This window comes from Vespa velutina, chromosome 23 (assembly GCF_912470025.1).
Source record: "Vespa velutina chromosome 23, iVesVel2.1, whole genome shotgun sequence".
NCBI classification, from domain to species: Eukaryota; Metazoa; Arthropoda; class Insecta; order Hymenoptera; family Vespidae; genus Vespa; species Vespa velutina.
This window is the reverse complement of record NC_062210.1, coordinates 1,719,503-1,743,867: the sequence shown is the minus strand read 5'-3', so window position 1 is coordinate 1,743,867 and position 24,365 is coordinate 1,719,503. Positions and strand designations below refer to the sequence as shown.

General features: G+C 33.2%; 1 protein-coding gene across 7 annotated transcripts in view; it reads left to right on the top strand.

Annotated features, from left to right (window-relative positions):
- Positions 1-2,236: 2,236 nt before the first annotated feature.
- LOC124956785 (cell adhesion molecule 2-like) overlaps positions 2,237-24,365 on the top strand; it is a 32,590-nt gene continuing 10,461 nt past the window's right edge. The window contains exons 1-4 of one of the 7 annotated variants that reach the window (XM_047513034.1): positions 2,237-2,420; positions 2,924-3,350; positions 3,738-3,917; positions 19,860-20,071. In XM_047513034.1, the coding sequence (XP_047368990.1) occupies positions 3,857-3,917; positions 19,860-20,071 (273 nt within the window). In that variant the 5' untranslated portion in view covers positions 2,237-2,420; positions 2,924-3,350; positions 3,738-3,856. Of the gene's footprint in view, positions 3,351-3,702; positions 3,918-19,859; positions 20,072-24,365 lie in introns of all 7 variants that reach the window. The other 6 variants (XM_047513031.1, XM_047513032.1, XM_047513029.1 and 3 more) reach the window with 6 other exon arrangements.

Below are 24,365 nucleotides of genomic sequence, written 5' to 3'. Positions count from 1 at the left end.
ATTCTAATGTGCTTTAACGTGAAGATCCTAATTAACGCTACAACGATATTGATATATCAATGTTATTAATATATTTCAACAAAGTAAAAATGTTATAATTATCAATCCTATAAAATCATAATAATTATATTACTGTTATCGCCAACTTTTAGTTGAAATCAATATATATATATATTTATTTGATATTTATTTGATAACACTAATAGAAATCCTAATAGTCGTTATAATGATTCTAATATCAATATTAACATACATTTGAATGTAGAAATTTTAGAATGATCATTGATATCAAATCATAATGATTATGTTATTATTATTTGCCAATGTTGATTAGTACCAGTGTAACAATAATAACATGAACAGAAATTCCTATCGTCACTATGATGATTCTAATTTCAATATTATTATACATTTTGGTATAGTCATTTTAAAATGATTATCGCTGTGTTAACAATCGCGTTACTTGCAAAATCTCAATCGAAATCGTTACGATTATAAATTGTATTATTGTTAATTAAAAAAAAAAATAGAAAAAAAGAAAAAAATAAGTAAATAAACAAAAAAAAAAAAAAAAAAAAAAAAAAAACAAGAAATTAATTGGAATCATTATATAGGTATAGTATTATAACGAATAAAATGTATATTACTTTATATAGGTTTTAGGCTACTTTGATACAATGAAAGTTGACCGGATAAGCGAGAGACGTGTGTCGACGTTACACAGGGATTCACGTATAATATCATATATAATATCGTTTCGATGCTTTGTCGTCTCACGTATTGACCGAAAGCCGTCGGTCGTACTCCCTGGCATCGAAGGGATCGCGTGAAAACGCATTGAAAGCGTCGAGGGATTCGAGTCGGTGATCGTGCCTATTACGAGAGAACGATCGATTCTGTCAGCGTGAAAGCTCCATTATGATTTATACCTTACGGTGATATTCGTACGTTGGTACGGCATCTTCAAGGATATTAATCGATCGAATTAACGAATTAAAAAACAATCAGTATTAAGTGATACACTTAAATCGAGAATCATCTCAATCGAATTAAGGAAATTTCTAATTAAGTCCTAAATAATATATCTCGAATAATCGTTGCATTATATTCCATCGATCTTAATTTCAATTTCAATGAAAAAAAGAAAAAAAAAATGAATCGATCGAAATCATAAAAAAAAGGAAAAGATAATCGACAGGGAAGTATTTAAATGCTTTTTTTTTTTTCTCTTTTTTCTTTCTTTTTTTTTTTTCTTTCTTTCTTTTTCCTGTGAACAATTTCAACATCCAATAGTAATAAGGATCTATTAAAGTAGGATCATCCTTTATATGTTATAGTCCTTTATATATAAACCTGGTAAGACCATAGACATCTTATGTCCTCGACATACATATATATATATATATATATATATGTATATATACTTGGATACATAAATACACATGTATATACATACAAATACATGAATATATCCGTCTTAACGATCCTAATGCTCCTAACTCTCCTTTGATCCATCGTAATCCAGTTTATATCAACAACCATCAAGAGTATATATATATATATATATATATTACGATATAATTTCCGATGTTTCTCAATATCTTCAAACCTAGAAATGTAGAATAAAAGTACAAAAGAATAAAAATACAAATAAGAAGAAGGGGAGGATGAAGGGGATAAATCTTTAAGCGGATCGGCATGATCAAAAACTATCGTAGATCTTCATAGGTCTATTAGGTTCTCCTAGTACAGCCTGTTACTGTAGAACCTTTCGAAAGGTTTTGGAGAAACGTCATAGAAAGAGAGATAGAAAGATAAGAAGATAGAGATAGAGATAGAGATAGATATAGAGAAACATATATACGTGTTAGTAGACGTTTCGAAGACACAGAGAGAAAGATAGATACATAGATAGATAGATAGATAGATAGATAGAGAGAGAGAGAGAGAGAGATACATATACACGCACAACACATACATTATCGTAAAGGAGAACGTGCGCGAGCGAACGCAAGCGTGTAAACCGTCCTCCTTCTCGCACATCGTCGTCCCTTAGCTTTTCCTCCCTTCCCACCCTCTCCCCTCCCCACCGCCACCTTTCTCGTTCAACCGCCCTTCCACCCTCCGCGTACGTGCCGTGGACGGTGGCGGAAAGCTGTGCGCGCCAGAGCACCGTGACAGGGGGTGGATCGGAAACGCGCATGCTCCCACGGCCGAGAATCTCCCCAGTCAGGGTAAATCTGCCAACGAACGAAGACGTGCCTGCGTGCCGGATTGTGTTCTATATGTACATCAACGATGTCGCGTTCGCGAAGAACCGGCAAGGGAAATCGTACGAGAGGATAAACTCAACGAATTTTCGATTAATTTCATGATAAAAATTAATCGAAACCCTTATAACGGGGATACAATCGATAAATGTGATTAATTGGGATCACGATAAACTGTCCCTCCCACCTAACCTCCCTCCCCCACCTTTCAAGTGGGACCATATCAAAGGGCCCATATCGAATGTTTCTCCTATCGTGTGTGTTTAGTGAGCTTAACTTTTCTATCCGTCGAATGAATTTTATTTATTGATACATATATATATATATATATATATATATATATATATATATATACATACATATGTGTGTATGTATATATATATATATGCATGCATGTATATATACCATTTAATCATGAAATGCTGTGCTTTCGATACTAATTTAAATGTAGGTCTATACCTATATATATGTATATGAACTGTACACACGCATAGTAATAGGGAAAGAGATAGAGAGAGAGAGACAGAGAGAGAAAGAGATAATATATCAAAAAAATATTATTGCTATGTGATCTGTGCGGGTCGTGTTATTAAAATAACTTTTGATATCGTGTTTGACTGGTGATCTTCGAGAGATAAGATTTTATTTCGTAGATTGGATTCAGTGAAAGAAAACTAAATTCAACTTTGGAATGAAGATCAAAGAGGAGAGATCGTATATTTTTGGTGCGTCGTTGAAATGATTCGTTCATTACTTTTGAATGGTGTTAAACGTATCGGAAATAAAGAAAAAGTAAAAAGGATTTTGTGATTGTAAAGTGAAGGGACAAGTTTGAAGAATAAAACTTGTAGTGACTTGAGTGACTTCAAGTTGAACGATTCGATCGAAAAGGGAGAAGTCATTTTTGGTATTGCTATCGAAACTTTTCTCATAAAGCGAGTACTTTGATAAAGTACAACCTCTCAAGAAAGTATAATATACACGATATTAGAAGGATCGTCCTTAGAAAGTTGTTACTCATCGATAGATTGTGTGCGCGCAGATTCGTTATCGTATATTCGGGAACCTCGCACATTTTGGGTGTGGATTGGTTTACTAACGTTGTCGCGTGATTTTTCGTGGGGTAGAAAATATTTTTCTTTTTTTTTTTTTTTTCTTTTTCTTCGAGGGTGAAACGACGAATCGAAAGTTCTTTCGAAATAGTTCGAAATCAATTGGATCAATCGATCAATCGATCGATCGATCGATCGATCGATCGATTCTTTGATTGATTGATTGATTCGTTTCTTCGAATTCGATTGATTTCTTTCTTTCTTTTTTTTTTCTTTCTGTTTTCTTTTCGTTCTTGTTCTTTTTTTTTCTTTTTTCTTTTTGCTGCTTCTCTTTTCTTTTCTTTTCCTTTTTCCTTTTCTTTTTTTCTTCTCGTGTTAAGTGCCGCCGCGTAAAAAAATAAAAAAACAAAAATAGGATCAACGAATTAATAATACGAACTTGAAATAATGGGAGAAGAAACGAAGAGAATAATGTGAATCGTTTTAATAAATAAACATAAGTGGTAAACGTTTCAACAGAAAATTCTCTTGGAAATGGCTCTGAGATGGCAAGCCAGGCTCTCCATCGCTGCCATACTCTTCATGTGTACCGAAGGTAAATGCATCATCCATCGTTCATTTAGATTTTCACCTTCGATATAATTAATCCATCGTCTAATACGTCTAATTCGTCTATCGTGATTTTGATTACTTTGATTAGAGAATGTCTTTGTTCGAAAATATATATATATATATATATATTTGTACGATCGAACGAATTTTCCTCTTCAATGATAAATAATAAATTCTACTTTCTCGAAATAGATACGAACGAATAATAAGACAAAATTAAGAATTCAAATGAATAAAAAATAAAGAAAGAAAGAAAGATAGAAATATATAAAAATAAAAATAAAATAATAAATATAGTATAATATAATAATATATTTACGAGTAACGTAATTATATCCTTACTAGGAATAACGCTTTATTATTTCATTATGCATATGATCGTCCGGCTAATTATCGCAATTGAATGTATTTCCTCGTAGAAATCACATAAATTTTCTCGTCGTCGTCGATAGAATTTCATTAAATTATATACATACATACATACATACATACATACACACACATATATATATATATATATATATATATATATATATATATATCTTAATTGTGTCGTGTAGTATAACGATTGTATTAAACGGTGCTTGATAATTGTTAATAAAATCATATAAATAATAATTGAATAGAAGTGAATAAATAATATTGAAGATAGATAGAGAAAGAGGAAGAGAGAGAGAGAGAGAGAGAGAGAGAGAGAGAGAGAGAGAGAGAGAGAGCTCGAATAGCGTCTTAGATATGAACAGGGCAAGCAACTTCATGTTCAACTTCATCGTTCTTCATTAAAGGGAAAGCGTCTTCGAACTTAGACGATGAAGTTATATGTAGAGACTTATGTAAAGAGTTTGCGCGCTAGAGAGAGAGAGAAAGAGAAAGAGAGAAAGAGAGAGAGAGAGAGAGAGAGAAAGAGAGAGTGTATCTAACGTAGGGAAACTAACCAATCGTATAGTCAGAGTCTAGATAATTTTACGTTGTTGGTCCATCCAAGTGAATAATTCAATATCCTCCAAAACAACACGCAAGCCGCGCGTTATATATAAACGGAAAGTTATTCGATCGAAGCCACGGTATTGGGCGATAAAACGGCATAGTTAATGGAATTACAAACGTTGTATGTGCTCGTTCGCGATCGAGCTCTATGCACGTATACGCGTACAACGATGCAACTTCGGCTCTTGCATTATTCATAAGTCTATCCGATCAAGCGGTACGCGTGGAAAAGAAGAAAAAAAAAAAAAGAAAATAAATTGAAAGAGAGAGAGAGAGAGAGAGAGAGAGAGAGAGAGAGAGGGATGGAAAAGAAAGAGATAGAAAAGAAATTAAAAAACCAAAAAGAAAAAAAAATTAACACGAAGAAACGAAAAAAATCTTTCTAACTTCGCTCTACCACTCAACATTCATCCAAACGCAATCCACCTATTCCCCATTAACCATACACCAGCGTCATTGTACGTTCTATTAAATCGTAAAATCTCTTTTAAAAATCTGCCTTAGTACATTGTAAAAAATTTCAAAGGATACGAACAAACAAGTTGAAATTAAATTCAATGGTAGATACAGTAGGAGGAATGGTCGGGAGAGATCGTGGTGGTATTGGTAATGGTAGAAAGCAGCAACGGTGGTGTAAAAAGTATCGTACAGAGGGTGGAACGTTTCGCGTGTAACCAGCACAATTTTACACACCACTATCAACGCCAAACCTTTCTCCCACTCTTCTATCTTTGTCCAACGAAAACGAATAACTTTTGCAATTTCATTCGACGCGAGGCGCGAATTGTTCGACTCGCCATGTTCGCGGGACCACGAAACTTCGAAACGGACAAATTAAACGGTCGTGCCATCGCCATCGAGAGTTGGTACCACTCGCGGTGACGTTGGTGGCGAGCCATCAGACGATATCGTGCCTCTCACGTCGGATATCGCACGTAAGAGAAAGAGAGAGAGAGAGAGAGAGTGAGAGAAAAAGAGAGTGAGAAAGAGAATGAGAGAGAGAGAGAGAGAGATAGAGAGAGGATAGAAGTTATCACAAAGTTCAAAGATTAAATAGTAGGAATCGTCGAATAGAAGGAAATATAATGGAAAATATAGATAGATGAAACTTTTTCTTTCTTGTTTTTCTTGTTTTTCTTGTTTTTCTTGTTTTTCTTGTTTTTTCACCCTTTCGATAATTCGTAATAACTAAGAGTAAAATGTGATAAAAAAGAAAAAAAAAGGAAAATGTAAAAGACAAAGAAAATTGTCCTACATGGCTGGGTTTACAAATTGAACGTTTTACTTTTTCCTTTTTTATTTATTTTTTTAATTCCCTATTTTTTAAGTCCTGCGATCGTAGAGACCGATAAGATATAGGTCTAATTATAATGTAATATTTTTTATACGTACATACTTTAATATTATATATATAATGACTCATATAATAACTCATTATATATATATATATATACTATATACCGTAGTTTTATTCGTACGGGAATTAATCTTTTCATCGTATAATCGTAGAAAAAGTTTTGCACCAGAATTTCTTTTAATAATACTAATATAATGGAGTTCGCGACTATTTACGAGGATAGAATAAGATAGAATAATTTCCCGTGATTATCATAAATGATATCAATTGATCGTGTGTTATCACGCCGTCGTTCGATGTTATTCGCTTTGTTATTTATGATTCAAAGAAGACGAGGAATTTCGATAGACAATTAAATGAAATAAATATATAAATTTCGAGATAATTTTCAATTACATTATGATAAATCAGGGATTTTCGGGAAGATATATAGATCTCGCGAGAAAATTTAACAGGGTGATCCATATACGTATACATATACATATATATATATATATATATACACATATATATACATATACATATATAAACATATATATATATATATATACATAACGGAAGAGCGCTAACGTCGTCGTACGAAAGTTTAAGTAAGTAGGTTAAACTGAGAAACGATCGATCCGTTCTGTCGTTGTCCGTTATCGGTCTCTCTATATTCCTAAGGCGTTCTGAAACGCAGCCAAAACGTCATCCCTGTATCGATATATATCTATACTATCGATGGTGTACCTCTTAAATTTTCCTTTTACGATCTTGCTAGTACATACATTGAAATATACAGATGAATACATTCGGATGAGAACTCATTCACGCAAATATCATATTAATCATATTTGAATCGTCGAAGGAAATCATAGGCCGTATCATTCGACGGAACGGTCAATGAACTGTTACTAGTTAAAAACCTAATCAAATATTCAACGTGTGTGCGTGCGTGTTGCTTATCGTGGAACGAATCGTTGAAGAATTTCACGACTTTAGCTGAGCGAAAGTCAACCCTCCAAGTGTTACAACCTGTTTTCTTTGAAAGCGTTAAGGCTCGTGGAAAAATGATTTGCATAGAAAACGCGTGGTTTGCTGGGCGAACAAAGTATGTACGGAACCGTGAACTGAAGTGCTTTTGTTAGAATACAGGAGAAATGGGAGTGATAGAGATGGAGAAGGGGTTAAAGGGAGAATGAAAAGTAGAGAAGGCAGGTTGAAACTTTGACTTCGGAGATTATCCTTATCGGGTTATTTTTTTTTTTTTTTCTTTTTCTCTTCTCCTTTTTTTTACCCTCCCTCCCTCCCTCCCTCCCACCCTCTACACCCCGATGGAATCTAAAAAGAAATTTGATTTTCTATTTTCCAAGGAAAACTCGATGGACTATCTTGTTGTTTTTTCATTTTGTGTCAATGCAAAATCGTATCTTGGAATGATTTGTATATCGAAAGAAAATAGGAGTAAAATAATCGTCATGTTTCAACAATATGACGTATGTTTTTTCTATGTTCTTTCTTTTTTTATTTTTCTTTTTTTTTTCTTTTATTTTCTTTTTTTTTTCTTCTTTCTCTTTTTCTTTTTCTTTTTCTTTTCCACATGACACGTTATCTCGTGGATAGGTTCGTGAAATTAAGCCGAGTAATTTCACGCTTGTGAAAATGCTTCTCTCTCTCTCTCTCTCTCTCTCTCTCTCTCTCTCTCTCTCTTTCTCTTTCTCTCTCTCTGTAAAATAATCCTTCCTTCGTGAAAATTGCACACGAAGGCAACGCATGCCTTCGTTATATCAAATATCTCTACTTCTCATCTGGATTTTCATCATCGTCAGATAAATTCCAATATTTCTAACATGTCATCGTCAATTCCAATGACGAACTTCGAATGAATTCAAAATATATTTTCAAGGATTTCTTCAATCAATCGAATTAATTAATATTCCTCGTACGAATTCAATTTCGTTCAATTTTATTTCATAGCCCGTTGAATTAGATATAAACGGATCGGTTCTTCTTTCATTGATATTTTTATTTGAATATTCAACTGTCGCAACTCCGATCGAAAGTCAAAGCGTTTCTGGTCTTTAGAAAGCGCAAATAAAAGTTTCAAAAGTCTTGCGATGGAAATAACGTATATCTTTTTCCAAGAAAACGACGTAATCGATAGACAAACGCAACGGGATACGACGATTTTAAAAAGGGGAAAAGAGAAAGAACGAGTAAATACTTTACCCTATCTCCCCTACCTCCCTCCCACCCTCCTTTAATCTCCTAATCTCTTCTCACATTGAAATAAGTAATTCGTGGAGAATACGTTGTGTCATAAATATTGAATAAGGGATAAAAAATCACTTTAGATTAGTATGTCGAGGGATCGACATATTGTATTCGTCACGATTGAAATTAACAATCGGAGACATTATGGGATTATTTTAATTGAAAAAAATAAACTCGAAAAAAAAGTATAATTAGATTTTATTTAATTAAGGATTATTCGCTTGAATATAAAAAATGAGATAACAATTGTGAAATATAATTTAATAAGAAAAAGTAATTCTCTTAGACAATAATTCCGTATTTCTTTAGAGTATCTAATAAATTTGATTTAAATAAAATTATTTATCTTTTAACGTAGAAAATAATTTTTATATTTGTTATTTTTAAACATCTTTATAGAACTATACTCGTTTTCTTATCTTCGATTAAGGAGAATAAAAATAATTGCACGTACGTTCATATTATTTCTTTTATCTCTAAATTTCATCTTAAAACGATATTAGCTTCCTTATCTTTACTAAATATCTGTATCTTTGATATATATATATATATATATATATATATATATATATATATATATATATAAAAAAAAAATGAATTACATATTTGTTATTTCTAAATCTACAGCTTTATTAATCGTACACCAAATAAATCGCTTATTTATTACGATATACGTCTAAGATAACAAATATAATTATAACCTTTGATAAAAATAATTCATTATCTTGTGAATATTAATTTGCAATTTGTAAAAGTCGTTTCGTTGATCGACAGATAAATATATATTTTTGTTTTGTTTTATAAATAATATAATTACATGTTGTATAATATTTTGTTTAAAATATATATATATAATAATATTTAAAAATATATATATAAAATATATATTTTATATAAATATTTTATTTAAATAAAGTTTAAAATATATATAATATTTTGTATAAATTGTTTATAAATAAAATAATTGCATGTACGTTTTCGTTCGTTCGTATTATTAACAGTTGTTTTGAATCATTGAATTAACATATTATAAAGATATTCATTTTCTCTTATAAAATGATAATAAACAGGAATCAAAAGAAAGAATTTCATTGAGAAAACAGGATAGGATTAAACTTTTGGAATAAGTTTCAAGATTGAGGCACGTCGACAATGATCGATTTGAATCGAGAGAACTACATTGCAGATTCAATGAAACTCAAAGGAATCGTCCTAAGAATTCTCTGGTAGAAGATTAGATTTGCATTCTATCATTCTCATTGGAGTTATTCGACTCGACGGGGTTAAACGGGAGATTATTTCAAAATGAACTCCGTGGTGGCTGGCAGGTGTTCCGCCGATCTCTCGAAACTTTCCCGCGGAACTTCGTTCCGGGAATCGTTTTAGTCCCTCGTTCCTCTTTCTCTCTTTATCCTTCCCTCATCCCCAACTCCATTTCCCCCCTTTAAACCCCATTCGAATTCCCCATTGCCAACTACTCACACCTCGCCACACGTTACTTGGCACATGAAATCACACAAAGTATGACGAACCTTGAAATAACTTTCCGCAATAATAAAGGACAACGTGACGCGTGCATCTTCACTTTAATCTCGCGTTTCTCATTTTCCTGCCTCATAATTTGCAAGGGGGAAAAAGGGGGTGTAAAAAGAAAAGAGAGAGAGAGAGAGAGAGAGAGAGAGAAAGAGCGGAAGAAGAAGAAAAAACAAGGGAAAAGGATAAAAGTATGTGTTTGTGTGTGTGTGAGTGTATGAGTGCACGTGAGACAGAGAGAGAGAGAGAGAGAGGGAGGGAGAGGGGAAGAGAGAGAGAGAAAGAGAGAAAACAAAGAAGGAAAAAAAAGGGAAAAGAATAGACTGTCCAGTAATTATTTTTGCACTTCTGAAAATGTCATGACTGGGATTACATCTCACAAAGAGATGCATTTACGTGCACACACATTGACGCGTATAAATATATACATATATGTATGAAAATGAAGAAAATTCTCGTTGAAAGGAGAGATTTTTTCTTCTTCTTCTTCTTCTTCTTCTTCTTCTTTTTTTCTGCTTTTTTTTCCCTTCCACGCTTTCATTTTTTCTTCTCTCTTTTTTTTTTTCGTGTTTCTATAATTTTTTGTCTCCTCTTTTTTCTTCTCTCCCTGTTTTTTTGTTTTCTTTTTTTCTTTCCTCTTTTTTCGTTTTTTCTTTTTTTTTTTTTTTTTTTTTTTTTTTTTTTTCTCTCGAAAGAAAAACATCTCGGATTAAAAGTTTCGTCCGGCGTACTTGAATCTCACCTTATCTTTTGCGGGGTTTACAATGAAACGACGACTCGAAGCGGAAGCACTCGCTCGTATACATTCCACTTTTTCGGTTAGACGAAAACGAGCATGGCCGGTATAGTGTCCTCGGTCTAGATTTTTGTTAGGAGGCTGCGACAGTCTGACTTTTCGGAGGACGTGCTACTTATTTAAGTAGAACAAACTTTAGTCCCGCCGGCGTCAGCTCATTCTCTCTCTCTTTCTCTCTCTCTCTCTCTCTCTCTTTCTCTTTTTCTCTTTTTCTCTTTTGAATATAGAAGCGATAGGAACCTTTTCCCTTCGTGTCGAGGGAAAAGAGGAAATCATTAACGGATTATTCGCGAGTCGCTTCCATGCGTGTGCGGAATTAGTTGCGAAGTTTCACGATAGGAACTTTCTCACTATTCTCACGATATACTCGAATACATAGATAGACATAGTATACGAATACTTGTACGCTTTGTGGTTTACCTTATGAAATCGTTCTTTGTAGTTTTAAAAATAAACAATCTCATGATATTAGAGAAACTATTTCATAATTTTAATGTAATTAAATTATATTCAACGAGATTTTAAAATCAATTTAAGGAAAATTATTTGTACGATGAGAGGTAATTACATTTAATATTTCATTTGGAAAACATTCATTTTAATATTTATCTTTAATAATTTACATTTTTCTTTAGTACAGTTTATATGTGATATATCATTAAAGGGTATTAAGCGTAATTCATTAAACGAACAATTAAATATGATCAAACTTAAGGATCAAAGGGGAATATACAATAATAATTCAGGATATAATGTTCGTTTCCTGAACGTTTTAAATCAAATCCTCTTCTTTACATTCTTCCGGTGGATTTTACGAATACGAATTCCCACTAAGTGTGAGACGTATATATATATATATATATATATATATATATATTTATATATGTATAATTCTCGTAGAGATACGTGAGAACGTACGTAACACACGCAATAGAGAAGTTCGCGATCCCCGGTAAAGTCGCAACCGGCTGCATTCGCTTGTTACGTGGTTGCAGTCAGCTCACAGAGGGAGGAAACATTAAGTTTCTCCGTGTTTTAATTACGAGCCACGAAAGGGAGTACCCTCGACCTGGTTAAACGCGAACGGCAACTTGCTCCTCGCTGCTAGTCTCCCTTGTGTTTCCGTGTCACGTGACAGACTGACGGACAATCTCATGAAAAATGATAAGTTTTTATTCTACAAACTTTTTCATTGTTTACAATTTTCATTGCAAAATTATATATATATATATATATATATATATATATATCTTATGATATATTCTATCATTAAGTTTATCAATTGAAGTTCGAGATCCAATAACGCGCGTTCCAGATTTATAGGAAGGACTAAAAAAAAAAAAAAAGAAAAAAAAAAAAAAAAAAAAAAAAAAAATGTCATTAATCACTCAAACTCACTTATACGGTGACACAAGAGACACCCTTCTTTCATATGTCCTTGTTACGATAAAAGGGATAGAAAAAGGACAGAAGTGTCACAAGTGGTTAGGTTTGAAGACTAAAGAGAAATCTAACCGGGAATCATTAGATATATCTTATTAATGCAATGGCTTATACTTGTTCGATCGGTATTTTATGTGTCTCGGGGAAATAGTTAGCTACAATATCATTTTATTGAATAGAAGACGCAACCTATTTGTCTGTGTAAATTTCACTCGGACGTTGTTACAAGATATATTGGTTTTAAGCTCTCTCTCTATAAAGTCAGTAAGATCGATATGAACGATTCTGTAATATAATACTTAAGTGAGACTTGTGTCGTATTGATCGATCGAAAATTAGAAAAGAATTATTCGATTAATCGGTATACGTAAGTTAAGTAGTAAAGCAATAAAAAAAAAAAACAAAAAAAAAAAAAAGAAAAAGAAAATTATTCTTATCGTTGGATGTATCCGACTGTTGTAAGCACTTTAACTCAACCGATAAGCTCAACTTAATGTTTGATAATTTCTCAACATGTTTCATATCTGTTCCGTGATTTACTTACATCGTTGTTATCTTAAAACTTAAAAACAACTTTCAGGCCGTACTAGGCGCCTACGCATAACGATTTATTTCGTTGCAATTTTTATCGATGAGAAAGAGAAAGAGGCAATAACGTAAGCTTTCGCGGCTTGGCGAGTGTTGCAACAAGGTAACCAACCTTTGTAAAAGGTTACCATACATTTGCGATTTAAGTCACGCGAGGTCCATGTGTGATTAAATTATATTACCCCTTTTTTAAGAGATAAGCTCAAAATTTATCGACCTTATTTATCTGAGACTCGAGCATTATGGTTACCTTATATACCTTCTTTTTCTTCTTCTTCTTCTTCTTCTTCTTTTCACTGCTATTTTTCCCTTTCTCTCTCTCTCTCTCTCTCTCTCTTTCTATATATATATATATCTTTCTCTTCTCTTATTTTTCTTATGTTAAATTTGAAGCAACGTCAACCTCCTATGGTTGAGATGAACAAAGATAGAACTTAATTATTAGCCGAGCCTCATGTATTTTTTTAATCAACGTTGAGTGCCCTAACCAACTATAAACAAAATCTACTCTAGCCCTGGATTCTCACGTTTTACACGTCATATAAAGTTATCACGTTTGGCTCGTTTGAAGAAAGTAGTCTCCTTTGGCTTACTTGGGTTTCTTCGCGAAGTATTCTTATATTTCTTAAGAGAAGGTCGCATGCGTTCTAAGTCCCCGAACAACATAAATATTCAAAACGTCGGCGAAAAGGTAGAACTTTCCTTTCTAGATAAAAGAAATTAGAACGAAATATACGATATATCTAATGCCATGGAATTTACTTAAACGTCTTAATCTCCTACGACGAATTATGATTCTCCGTTGAGAATTGAATTAAAAAAAGAAAAAAAAAAAGAAATATCAAAATTTATTCGAAGAAGCAAATCTCTCTCTCTCTCTCTCTCTCTCTCTCTCTTTCTCTCTCTCTCTTACTTTTCTCGAAATTCATCGAATTCACGAATAACAAAGTTATTGGTTTTTTCAACATGGCGTTCGTCTCGATAGTATGTGATAATATATGTTACCTCGATTTCACATAGCATCGTTCTAGGACATATTCTCATCCGTTTTCCATCAGGAACGTTTTATGGTTGAACTGCAGTAAGTGCGAGCAGCTGTTGCCGTATCCGTTGATGTTCTTATCCCAATAGTTCCGTCCGCAAGCAAGCAAGCAAGCAAGCAAGCAAGCAAGCAAGCAAGGAAGCAAGCAAGGAAGGAAGCAAGGCATTTTGCTTTTCCATCTTTTGCCAACACCGATGGTCCACTCTTGGGAACGATAAATCACGGACGCTCCATTTTCCTTGTGTAATAACGAACGTTGTAAGAAAACGATAACAATAAGTTTATCGTGTCGTAAAAGAATAATAACGTTGAAAAAGAAGAAAATGCTGAAACATCTTCGAATTCTCATAAATGAGAAAAAGAGAGAAAGAGGGAGAGAGAGAGAGAGAAAGTCTACAGCGAATCAAGATGTAACATACTAAGATAATTTGTATTCTCTAATCATAGTCGATGTTCGTTCTTATGGTATCTCGAACGTTTTCATCGTTATCTTGACTATTCCCTTCTAACTTTACACGTTTTACGATCGGCTATTATGGTGGACGCAATCTCTGTTAGTCGTCGTCATCCTCGTCGTCGTCGTCGTCGTCGTCGTCGTCATTGTCGTTGGTCGTTGTCTTTGTGAGCTTGAAATCTCTTCACCTGTAGCAATAACGCGAAAAATCGTTGAGGGGTTGTTGGAGGATGACGGAGAACGCAATTACCGCTGGCCGTTGCTGTAAAAGAAAAAAAAAAAAAGAAAAAAAAAAAAAAGAAAAAAAAAGAAGAAGACGAAGAAAAAGGAAAAAAAGAAGAAAGGAAAAAAAAGGAAAGAATATAAAGAAGAAGAAGAAGAAGAAGGGAAAAGAAGAAAAGAAAAGATAAGATGAGAAAAGCAAAAAAAAAAAGGAAAGAAAAGAAACGTAGTAAGGGAAGTCTAGTCTTATCGACAAATTCTCCTTCTTCTCAGACTGGCCGAAAACGAATGACTAGCAATTTGTAGGACGAATTGGGTGTGAGACTATAAGTCAATGCTGTGAACCAGTCACAGTCTTACCTTCCTTTGCTGTTACTCCTACGTGATTTAACTTCTTCCACGAAAGTATCTCTTTCGTTTTGTCTCTCTCTCTCTCTCTCTCTCTCTCTCTTTCTCTCTCTATGTCGCTGTCTCTTTTTTCATCTTTCTTTCTCCTTTCAACGGTACGACTTTTTCACGACTCTTTTTCACGAGCGGACTAGTTCGATATCAAAACGATGGTTGGAAATGAACCGACATCACGATTCTGTCATAAAACGCAACGAGAATGGTACGACATTGAGAAACACTCGGAGATTGGCAGGCAAACTAAGAAAATTTCTTTTTCTTTCGAGAGTGTCGACTTCACGTGAGTCATCTAACGTGATGATTACGTTGATAATTTAATTTTTAGGATTAAAGTTTTTTTCCTTTTTCTTATTTTTCTTCCTTTTTCTTTTTCTTTTTTCCTTAAACATTTGTATAGTTTTTACTATTGCCTTTGACAAGAAGAAGAAAACGAAGAAGATGTAGTAAATTCTATTGCGTTAGAGAAAGGACCGTGTCGTTATAAGCTCTTCCAGTTTAGTTAGCTCTCTGCGAAATTAATTAAAGCAAACGAGACCGAAGTGTTTGAAATAGGAAGAAACATAGTTATCCGACGTTAGACGTCACGAGAATCCTCGAAATAATGACATACCGTATAGAATATACATGAAAGAAAGAAAGATATAGAGAAAGAGACGAATAGATAAAGATAAAGGGAAAGAAACAGAGTGAGAGCGACAGAGAGAGAGAGAGAGAGAGAGAGAGAGAGAGAGAGAGAGAGAGAGAGAGAGAGAGAGAGAGAGAGAGTGAAAGAGATTGAAAGAGATAAGGATATAAATAAAGATAAAGGCTAGAGATAAAATATATCCATGAAAGGAACAAGATAGGCAATATGTTCGACGAAATGAAAGTAAAGTAAAGGAGAACGAAACAACAATAGCATATAATTATTATTAAATACATCGTCGTGAGTAAAAGGTACAGTAAGAGCATTAACGTTCATACATAGGTGGAAGTCGTTGCTTATATCCAACTACCTTAAACTCTCCTTCCCTTACTTACCTTTGCTACCTAACCACCCTCTCACCCATGTCTCTTTCCCTTCCCCTCCCCCAATAGCACCCCCGCCCCTCTACTCCGTTCTCCATCCCTAATTCACTCTTACGAGGAAACGTAATGAGCTCTGATCTAATCTAATTCCATCCAATCTCCCTCCGGCAATAGCTACGTCCCAGAACTATTAAGGTCCGCTAAGCACCAAGGTATAGACACTTTGTATGTCCGTACTTACCTATCTACCTACCAACCTACCAACCTACCAACCTACCTACCTACCTACCTATCTACCTACCTACCTACCTACCTACCTACCTACTAACCAACGAACCAACCAACCAACTACTACTCATCTTATATTGCGAAAACCTTTTTTTTTTTTTTTTGTTTTTATACTTTCACAGAAACGTACCGAAAGGATGATTCCCTTTTCTTATTCGAATTTTCAAAGAAAATTTTTCTCATCCGGCAAAGACCCGGACGTTCTATCCATGAAGAGAGGAGGTATGCGTGTTACGAGCTCCTTTGAGTTTTAATTTTCGTTGAACTTCCTCTTTCTTTTTTTCGTTCTTCCTTCCTTCCTTCCTTCCTTTCTTTCTTTCTTTCTTTCTTTCTTTCTTTCTTTTATTCTTTATTTCTTTCTTTTTTTTTCCACTTTTTCATTCTCCCTTTCCTTCTTTCATCGTTGTACGTGTCCGTTTTACTTTCTTATCCAGTATCCCCCACTATTTTCTCTCAACTTTCAAAGCGAACTTTGACTGAATTCTCTATCCTGAGATATTACGAAGCTTTCCGTCCATATTGAATCTTTTATTACTTACCGTCACTCCCGTTAAAGGCTTATAAACTGTCGACAGTTTATCACTTCGACAGTTTATAAACTTATTAAGAAAATAATAGATAAGTATAAGTACGTTTACTTCATAGTTATTTTATACACTGTATAAGATATAAGAATATTACAAAATATATTTATATATATATATATATATATATATATATATATATATATATAGATAAGAAATGGAAATATTTTATATTATATTGTAATATTATTGTCTAACATTATTATCTTAATATCTTATAACATATTAGATATTATCTTATTATATGAGATATATTATACAAGATATATTATCATATAAGATTTTTTTATAAATGTTTATTTCAGGATCGAATTGGTGTATTATTTCGACAAGAAATATGAAAATATCAAAGATAGAGCACATTGAAGACAGACAGACAGACAGACAGACAGACAGACAGACAGACAGACAGACAGACAGACAGACACAGAGAGACAGAGAGAGAGAGAGAGAATTCTCTCGACATCGCGTGTGCCAATTTCATTTCATCGTAGTTCAACTTCAAAATATCTACATATAAACGAACGACATATATATACACACACACATATATATATACATATATACATATATATATATATATATATATATATATATATATATATATATATATATATATATGTCTGTATATAATCTGTATGCTCGATTGGAAACCGTTGGGCATTGCAATAGCCATTCAAAGGCCACGACATTCACGACAAGCTTTTGCCTGTAGGAACCATTAAGAGAGAGAGAGAGAGAGAGAGGGAGAGAGAGAGAGAGAGAGAGAGAGAGAGAGTTTGAGCACGTCAAAATACTCAACCTCAATTGATCGTCCGTCGCAATCGCTATGCCATGAACATGTACGCAAACAACAAAGTACACCTGAACTTATACGTACACGTTTGTATGCGACGAGAAATTCGTTCTACGTTTATATTGAGTCAGTTAAATTTCGTTTCGATTAAATCTTAAATATGAATTTTCCTTATCGTTCTCACAATTACGAATTATAGACTATATCAATTTGTAATAATTGGCAATAATATGTTCTTTTTTCTTTTTTTTCGTTCCCTTCATTTACTTTTTTTCTCTGTTATTTTTTTCTTTTTTTTTTCTTTTTCTCTTTGTTTCTTTTTCTCTCTTATCCATGAAAACAAAAAGCAACAAAAGTATCAACGACAACAAGCATACTCATCAAGTTAGAGTTAATTGAAAATAATGAATCAATTGAATATATTATAGTCTGAATGATTTATTATTCTGTGGTAATAAAACCAAATGGATATATTCAATATCTATTGATATTGGAAACCACTCATCCATTATGACAGATTATATTTTACTTTCATTCATTTGCAAATAACAATAATGAGAAAACATTTATCAATGCCGATTAGACTGGTTGTACATTTTTTTTTTTTTTCCCCCTCGTAATTGTGCATACTTTATATACGAAGGAAAGAGGAGTAAAAGGGCTAATAGGCGAAAGAGAAGGAGGAGGATGAGGAGGAAGAGAGGAAGAGAAAAAGAAGAAGAAGAAGATAGTGGAAGTAGTAGAAGAAGAAGAAGAAGAAGAATAAAAAAAGCAAAAAAAAAAAAAAAAAAAAAAAAAAAAAAAAAAAAGAGAAAAAGATTATATTAGCACGTGTGTAAATTTCAACGAAATCGGCTTAACCGATGAAAAGCTTTTTTCCCCCGTTTAACCCGACCACTTTTTATCTCGTTAAAACTGATCTCGGATTGCGCTTTTCTGGATTTACGAGTACACCCTTCTTCCCGTTTGGCCGAGTACGGCCAAGGACGTCCGTTTTTTTTTTTTTCTTTCTTTCTTTCTTCCTTTCATTCTTTTTCGATTTTCCTTCCTTTTATTTTTTTTCTGTTTCTTTTTTTGGTATTTTAAAAATTTTCTTCTCGTCTTTCCTCCCTCTTTTTTCCCCCACCCCACCTACACCCCCCACCCAAAATATATATTCCTTCTCTCTTTTTTCCCATTCTTTCTTTTTTTTCCTTTCTTTCTTCTTTTTTTTTTCTTCTTCTTCTTCTCCTTCGTCTCTCCCTTTTGCGGTTTATAATCGTTAAGAGAGCGAACTGGCCTCCTGGTCGAGACAGTTTTAACTATTGTACGATATACGTTTGTAGTAATGAGAGACAATTGTTCGAGGAACACAATACAAGGAAATATGCACAATGGATGCTCGTCGACGATCGTTAGTTAAGATATTCCCTCTCGTTGCCTATCCATTGCATTGTATAGGTGTATATATGTATGTACGTATAAGTATATATATATATATATATATATATATATATATATATATAAAGAGAGAGAGAGAGAGAGAGAGAGAGAGATTGCGTAACGAATGGTGGCAATGTAGAAGGCGGAATGGTAATTGTGAGAGGGTGGAAGAAAATAGTGTCAGGTGCGATGATGGATGAGAGGATTTGAGAGTACGAGAGAAGGATGAAAGGAGAATAAAGAATAAATGAAATCGAAGGATAGGAAATCGATGTGTACGGAAGATGGAAAACGAAGGAACTAATTAGTACCTTACAGAGAGAGAGAGAGAGAGTCCCTCATCAAAGTGTGTAACGGTGGGGTGGGGATGGTGGCGAGGGGGAAGGTCAAAGGAATGAAAAAAAGAGAAAGAAAGAAAATAATAACCTTGCTCATCACTTTACGTAATTGTTCGATCGTGTTTCTTATTTTTTTTCTTCTTTTTTCTTTTTTTTTTTTTTTGTTTCGTTTTCTTCTCTCTCTTATTCCACCAATGAAACGCGTCATAGTCGATTGTACTTTTTTTACGAGAAAAGGTGACCGACGGTCCTTTAAGGGAGTGAAAGAAGGAGAAGGGGGAGGAAGTAATGAATATTTTTTTCGTTTAAATAATAAAAAATTTAGAATAATTATGTGCGTGTTTGTGTATATATATATTATTATTATTATAATAATAATAAAGGAAATTATTAATATGGATTACAGACACGTTGAGCCTGGGTGATCGCACATTGGATAACATGGATAGAAGAACGAGTCAGAGTAATAGGGCACGTCAACAAATATTGGATAATTCCTCTGGTCTGAAACTGAAACCTGAACCAAGTTTCGACTATTCGCAAACCACAAACGTGACTGCGTTGATCGGTAAAACGGCCTATCTGATTTGTCGGGTACGTCATCTCGGTAACAAAACGGTAAGGATCTATCTAATCGTTTGTACGGATTACTACCATATTACAGAGATCAAATTATTATTACAAATGTGAAAACATACTTATTATTTATTTCTATTTAAATGTAATAAGAAGAAGGAGAAAAAGGAGGAGGGGATGGGAAGTACCCCTTGGGCTTTAATGGGCATAAGGGTGGGGATAGGATTACATGCTGATGTAACACAATAACAGGAACGTATATGCATAACAATAGAAACGTGTAACACTGCTTAATCCCAGTAGAGAATTTACAGTGAATCCTCTGTTAAATTACGTGCCTCCGTTGTGAAGAGACGAACACGTAGAACCCAATGCATTACATTTTCTAATATTATCACCTTTATAAAGTCTCTATTTATATGTGTATGCATATGTGTATACAGAATATATAAATATATATATATATATAAACGTAGTTATATATATTTTTGTTATCGATGGAAGAAAGAAAGAAAGAAAGGAAGAGGAAAAGAAACAAAAAAAAAGAAAAAGAAAAGGAAGAAAAATCATCGAATCAAAGGATATAGAAAAGTTTTCTTTGAAGATTGTCTATTGGTCAAACGTGCACGTTTACCTTTTGGACAAACGCTAGGCATCCCTTGAATATAAGCAAAAATTTTGTTTGAACGTTGAAACATGTTTGTCAGGCATTTCATAAATTCCGAAACGGAGTGTTTGTATATGTATGTATGTATGTATATATGTATGTATGAATGTATGTATGTGTGTGTGTGTGTTATTATCGTTAGAGATATATAGAGCGTTCTATCTTTTATCATACGGTAGCTCTCTAGATTTTCGTAAAGACGTTAAGGGAAACGATTTTCAAGAAATAATCGAATCTCTTGAGTTTGATCGAATGTTAATCGAGGCTTCAGAGCAAATGGGAACTCAATTTTATCACAGTGCTATCATTCTTGAAATTGCCCAATCAAAGGTTATGCATAGAGATTTCAAATATTAAACTTACGATTCTCTCTCTCTCTCTCTCTCTCTCTCTCTCTCTCGCCCTTTTCCTCTTTTGGTCTCTATCTATCTCTCTATCTCTCTTTCTCTTTCTTTGATGGTACCAATAATATTATCTATGTGAATAATACCATCTCAACATACATACAAATACAAACAGACACATACATATTCACTAGCACATCTAGATAAAGATAATGAACATTTCTACAAATGAAACGTAAATATGGATGATGTAAATTCGAAAATTATTCTCGTACTTTAAAAGGATAAAATATTAAACAGATCGACATGTCCAAAATTAAATACTTTTATAAAATTATATTAAATTTGCAATATTTATTAATTGTCTGTTCATTATCTTTTTTTCTTATTTTTTCTTTTCTTATCTTTTTCTTTTTTTTTTTTTTTTTTTTTTTTTTTTCATAAAATACGGCCCGGTCGTAAGCCGATTATTCTCTAGTTTTTCTTCCCTCTCTAATTATTCGCTAAATTACGTTTTGAAATTAAGTGCATCGTACAATACGATTAAGTACTTTCCTGTTACAATCTAACCTCTCTAGAAAGCAATTTAATTATTTCGACTGTAGTAATTGAACGACGATCACGAAACCGATTTAATCGATCGCTACAACCAGTCTATAAAACCACAAAAGCTTCTACGATCATCGATAGGTATTCGAAAATCCACTTAATTCCAATTACGTTGATACTCTCGTTGAAAAAAAGAAGAAAAAAAAAAAAGAAAAAAAAAAAAAAAAAAAAAAAAAAAAAAAAAAAAAGGGAGAAAACAGGAAAAGATGAGGAAAATTAATATATTGATTTTTCATGGTGTCAGAATAAATATCACGATATGAGAATCATATCATTTTAAATATTTATATTTATTAAATAATTTTTATAATTTTTTATCACTCGATTATTAGAAATATCATAAATAACTTTGTATATCAATGTATTCCTTATCACGATTAAATGCTAACTAGTAAAAGATTTTCAACTGGGTAACTCGCGAACATTCCCTCTCTCTCTCTCTCTCTCTCTCTCTCTCTCTCTCTCTCTTTCTTTATCTCCATCTCTCTATCTTTCTCTCCATCTCTCTGTCTTTCTCTTTGTGTAAGGTATAACAAGTTCTATGCGATTAACAGAAGTTTCGTTTCGCCCATGCTTCCACGCACGCATCCCGTAACTACATATGTAGTTGTCGACAACACATTTATAAGCACGGATTGTTAAAGTTAAGGTTTAACAAGGATTGCTTCATTTCCAACACGCTGAATTTGGAATTTGTAAGATCTAACGGTACTGTTGTTATATTTCTCGTATCTATTTAACTACCTTCATCATATATCGTACGTTTATGGAAATATATATTAAGATGTTTCGAGAGCATAAATTTTGTACAAAATGAATTCATTTCGGATTATCGTCTGTAACGTTTGAAATACTTCTTATAAATGTAGAGATTAACACACGGTGATAAATTTTGGATTTGGTCTATTAAAAAAAAAAAAAAAAATAGAGAGAGAGAGAGAGAGAGAATATACAACAAAGGCATTCTAATTTTACGATAACGTCAGACGTTTCGTGTCAATTTCTAAATTTGTCGATGTTAGACGGCTGAGAAATGGAAATTCGTAATATGGCAACTGGAATCTCGCTTATCCAGACGATTCCATTGCCTTCGAATACGCTTAGATCCTGAAATTTCATTTATTTATCGCCCGAATTCCAAAGGTGCACAAAAGCGTATATATAGGTACGATCTAAGAATCGTTTTACATGTACGTACGTACCTCTGTATCTGCATATGACGTTGCATCAAGCAATTTCCAAGAAGCGATATTAGCTGCTCCTCCATCTTGACGGGATGCGTATAACATCGTTAATTCGTAATAGCCTTTTGTTTCTCTATCTGAAATGCCTGAAACGTGCTTACATGAGGACAATGAGGTCTACAATATAGCTTTAGAAATTTACAACGTCGAAATTGTTATTATTTTGGGGGAAAGGGGGAATTATTTGTTGAAGAGATAAAAAAGAAAAAGAAAACAAAAAAAAAAGAAAAAGAAACGCAAAGACGTCGTACATTGAATCTTGAATCATTGAAATTCTGACGATTATTATTTACTGAAGAGCCAGAAACGATATTAACTTAGCTATTTCTCATCTTGATAGTTGCGTATAAGCGTAAGCTCGTGAATTCTTAAATCACGTTTCATTTCTCAGCTGTTTGATATCTGTCCATGTATATGATCGAAACTCCTATGTAACTCTTTGAAAATTTACAACGAAATTTATGAAAAGATAAAAAAAGAAAAGACAAATGTTACTCAATACACGATATTTATCATGAATCCTTAAATCATCCTTTATTTCTTTCAGCAATATAAAAGTTATTATTTAAAATAGAAATAGAAAAAGGAAATATCGATCGTTAAGAGAAATTAAGATCGAAATATGTCGTATTTTTAAGATTATTCTTTGATTCGTTAAATCGAAAAATATAGATAATATATTATCGATAAAAAATTATTAATTATTAAGATACGAACAAAAGAGTTTTTCCGAAAACGACGAAGAAGAGAGATTTCAGTCGCGATAATGATCGTGTCCGTCGTTGTAAAGTGAAACTTGTGGGGGTCACATTATACATGGCTTAAAGCCGGGATACTTGAAGTTGATATTAACGAGCAATCAGACTTCAAACGCGAACGCGATATCGATAAGGTTTGAACGTTTACACGTATGTACTATATTACGTACATACATATATGCATACGTGAATACATACATATATATATATATATATATATATATATATATATATATATATGCATATCATATATACATACATGCATAGATGCATACATACATAGATATATATTAATTACCATACGGTCGACACGGCTTATTCGCTATGCCCTTAATGAAGAGAATTCGAACATTGGACGCGCAGAGATTTGGCACGACTCGATAAGAACCTTTTACACATATACATAGATATAGGGAAATGCAGAAAAGCGGAATTATTATCGGTTCGTGAAAGTAGGTCGATATATTTCCAAGCGACCTTACATATCACAGCCCTTCTCCTTTAATCATTTACAGCATCGCCCTCGACGTTGAGAGCCTACCAGAACCATATGTACATACATACATACATACATACATACATACATACACATATATACATATATATATATATATGTAATATATATATATAGCATCGATATTACAAATTACAAAAATGTTTCGCGTCCAACGAACCGTACGAGAACGAACGTACACTTCTCCGAGGACTAAATTT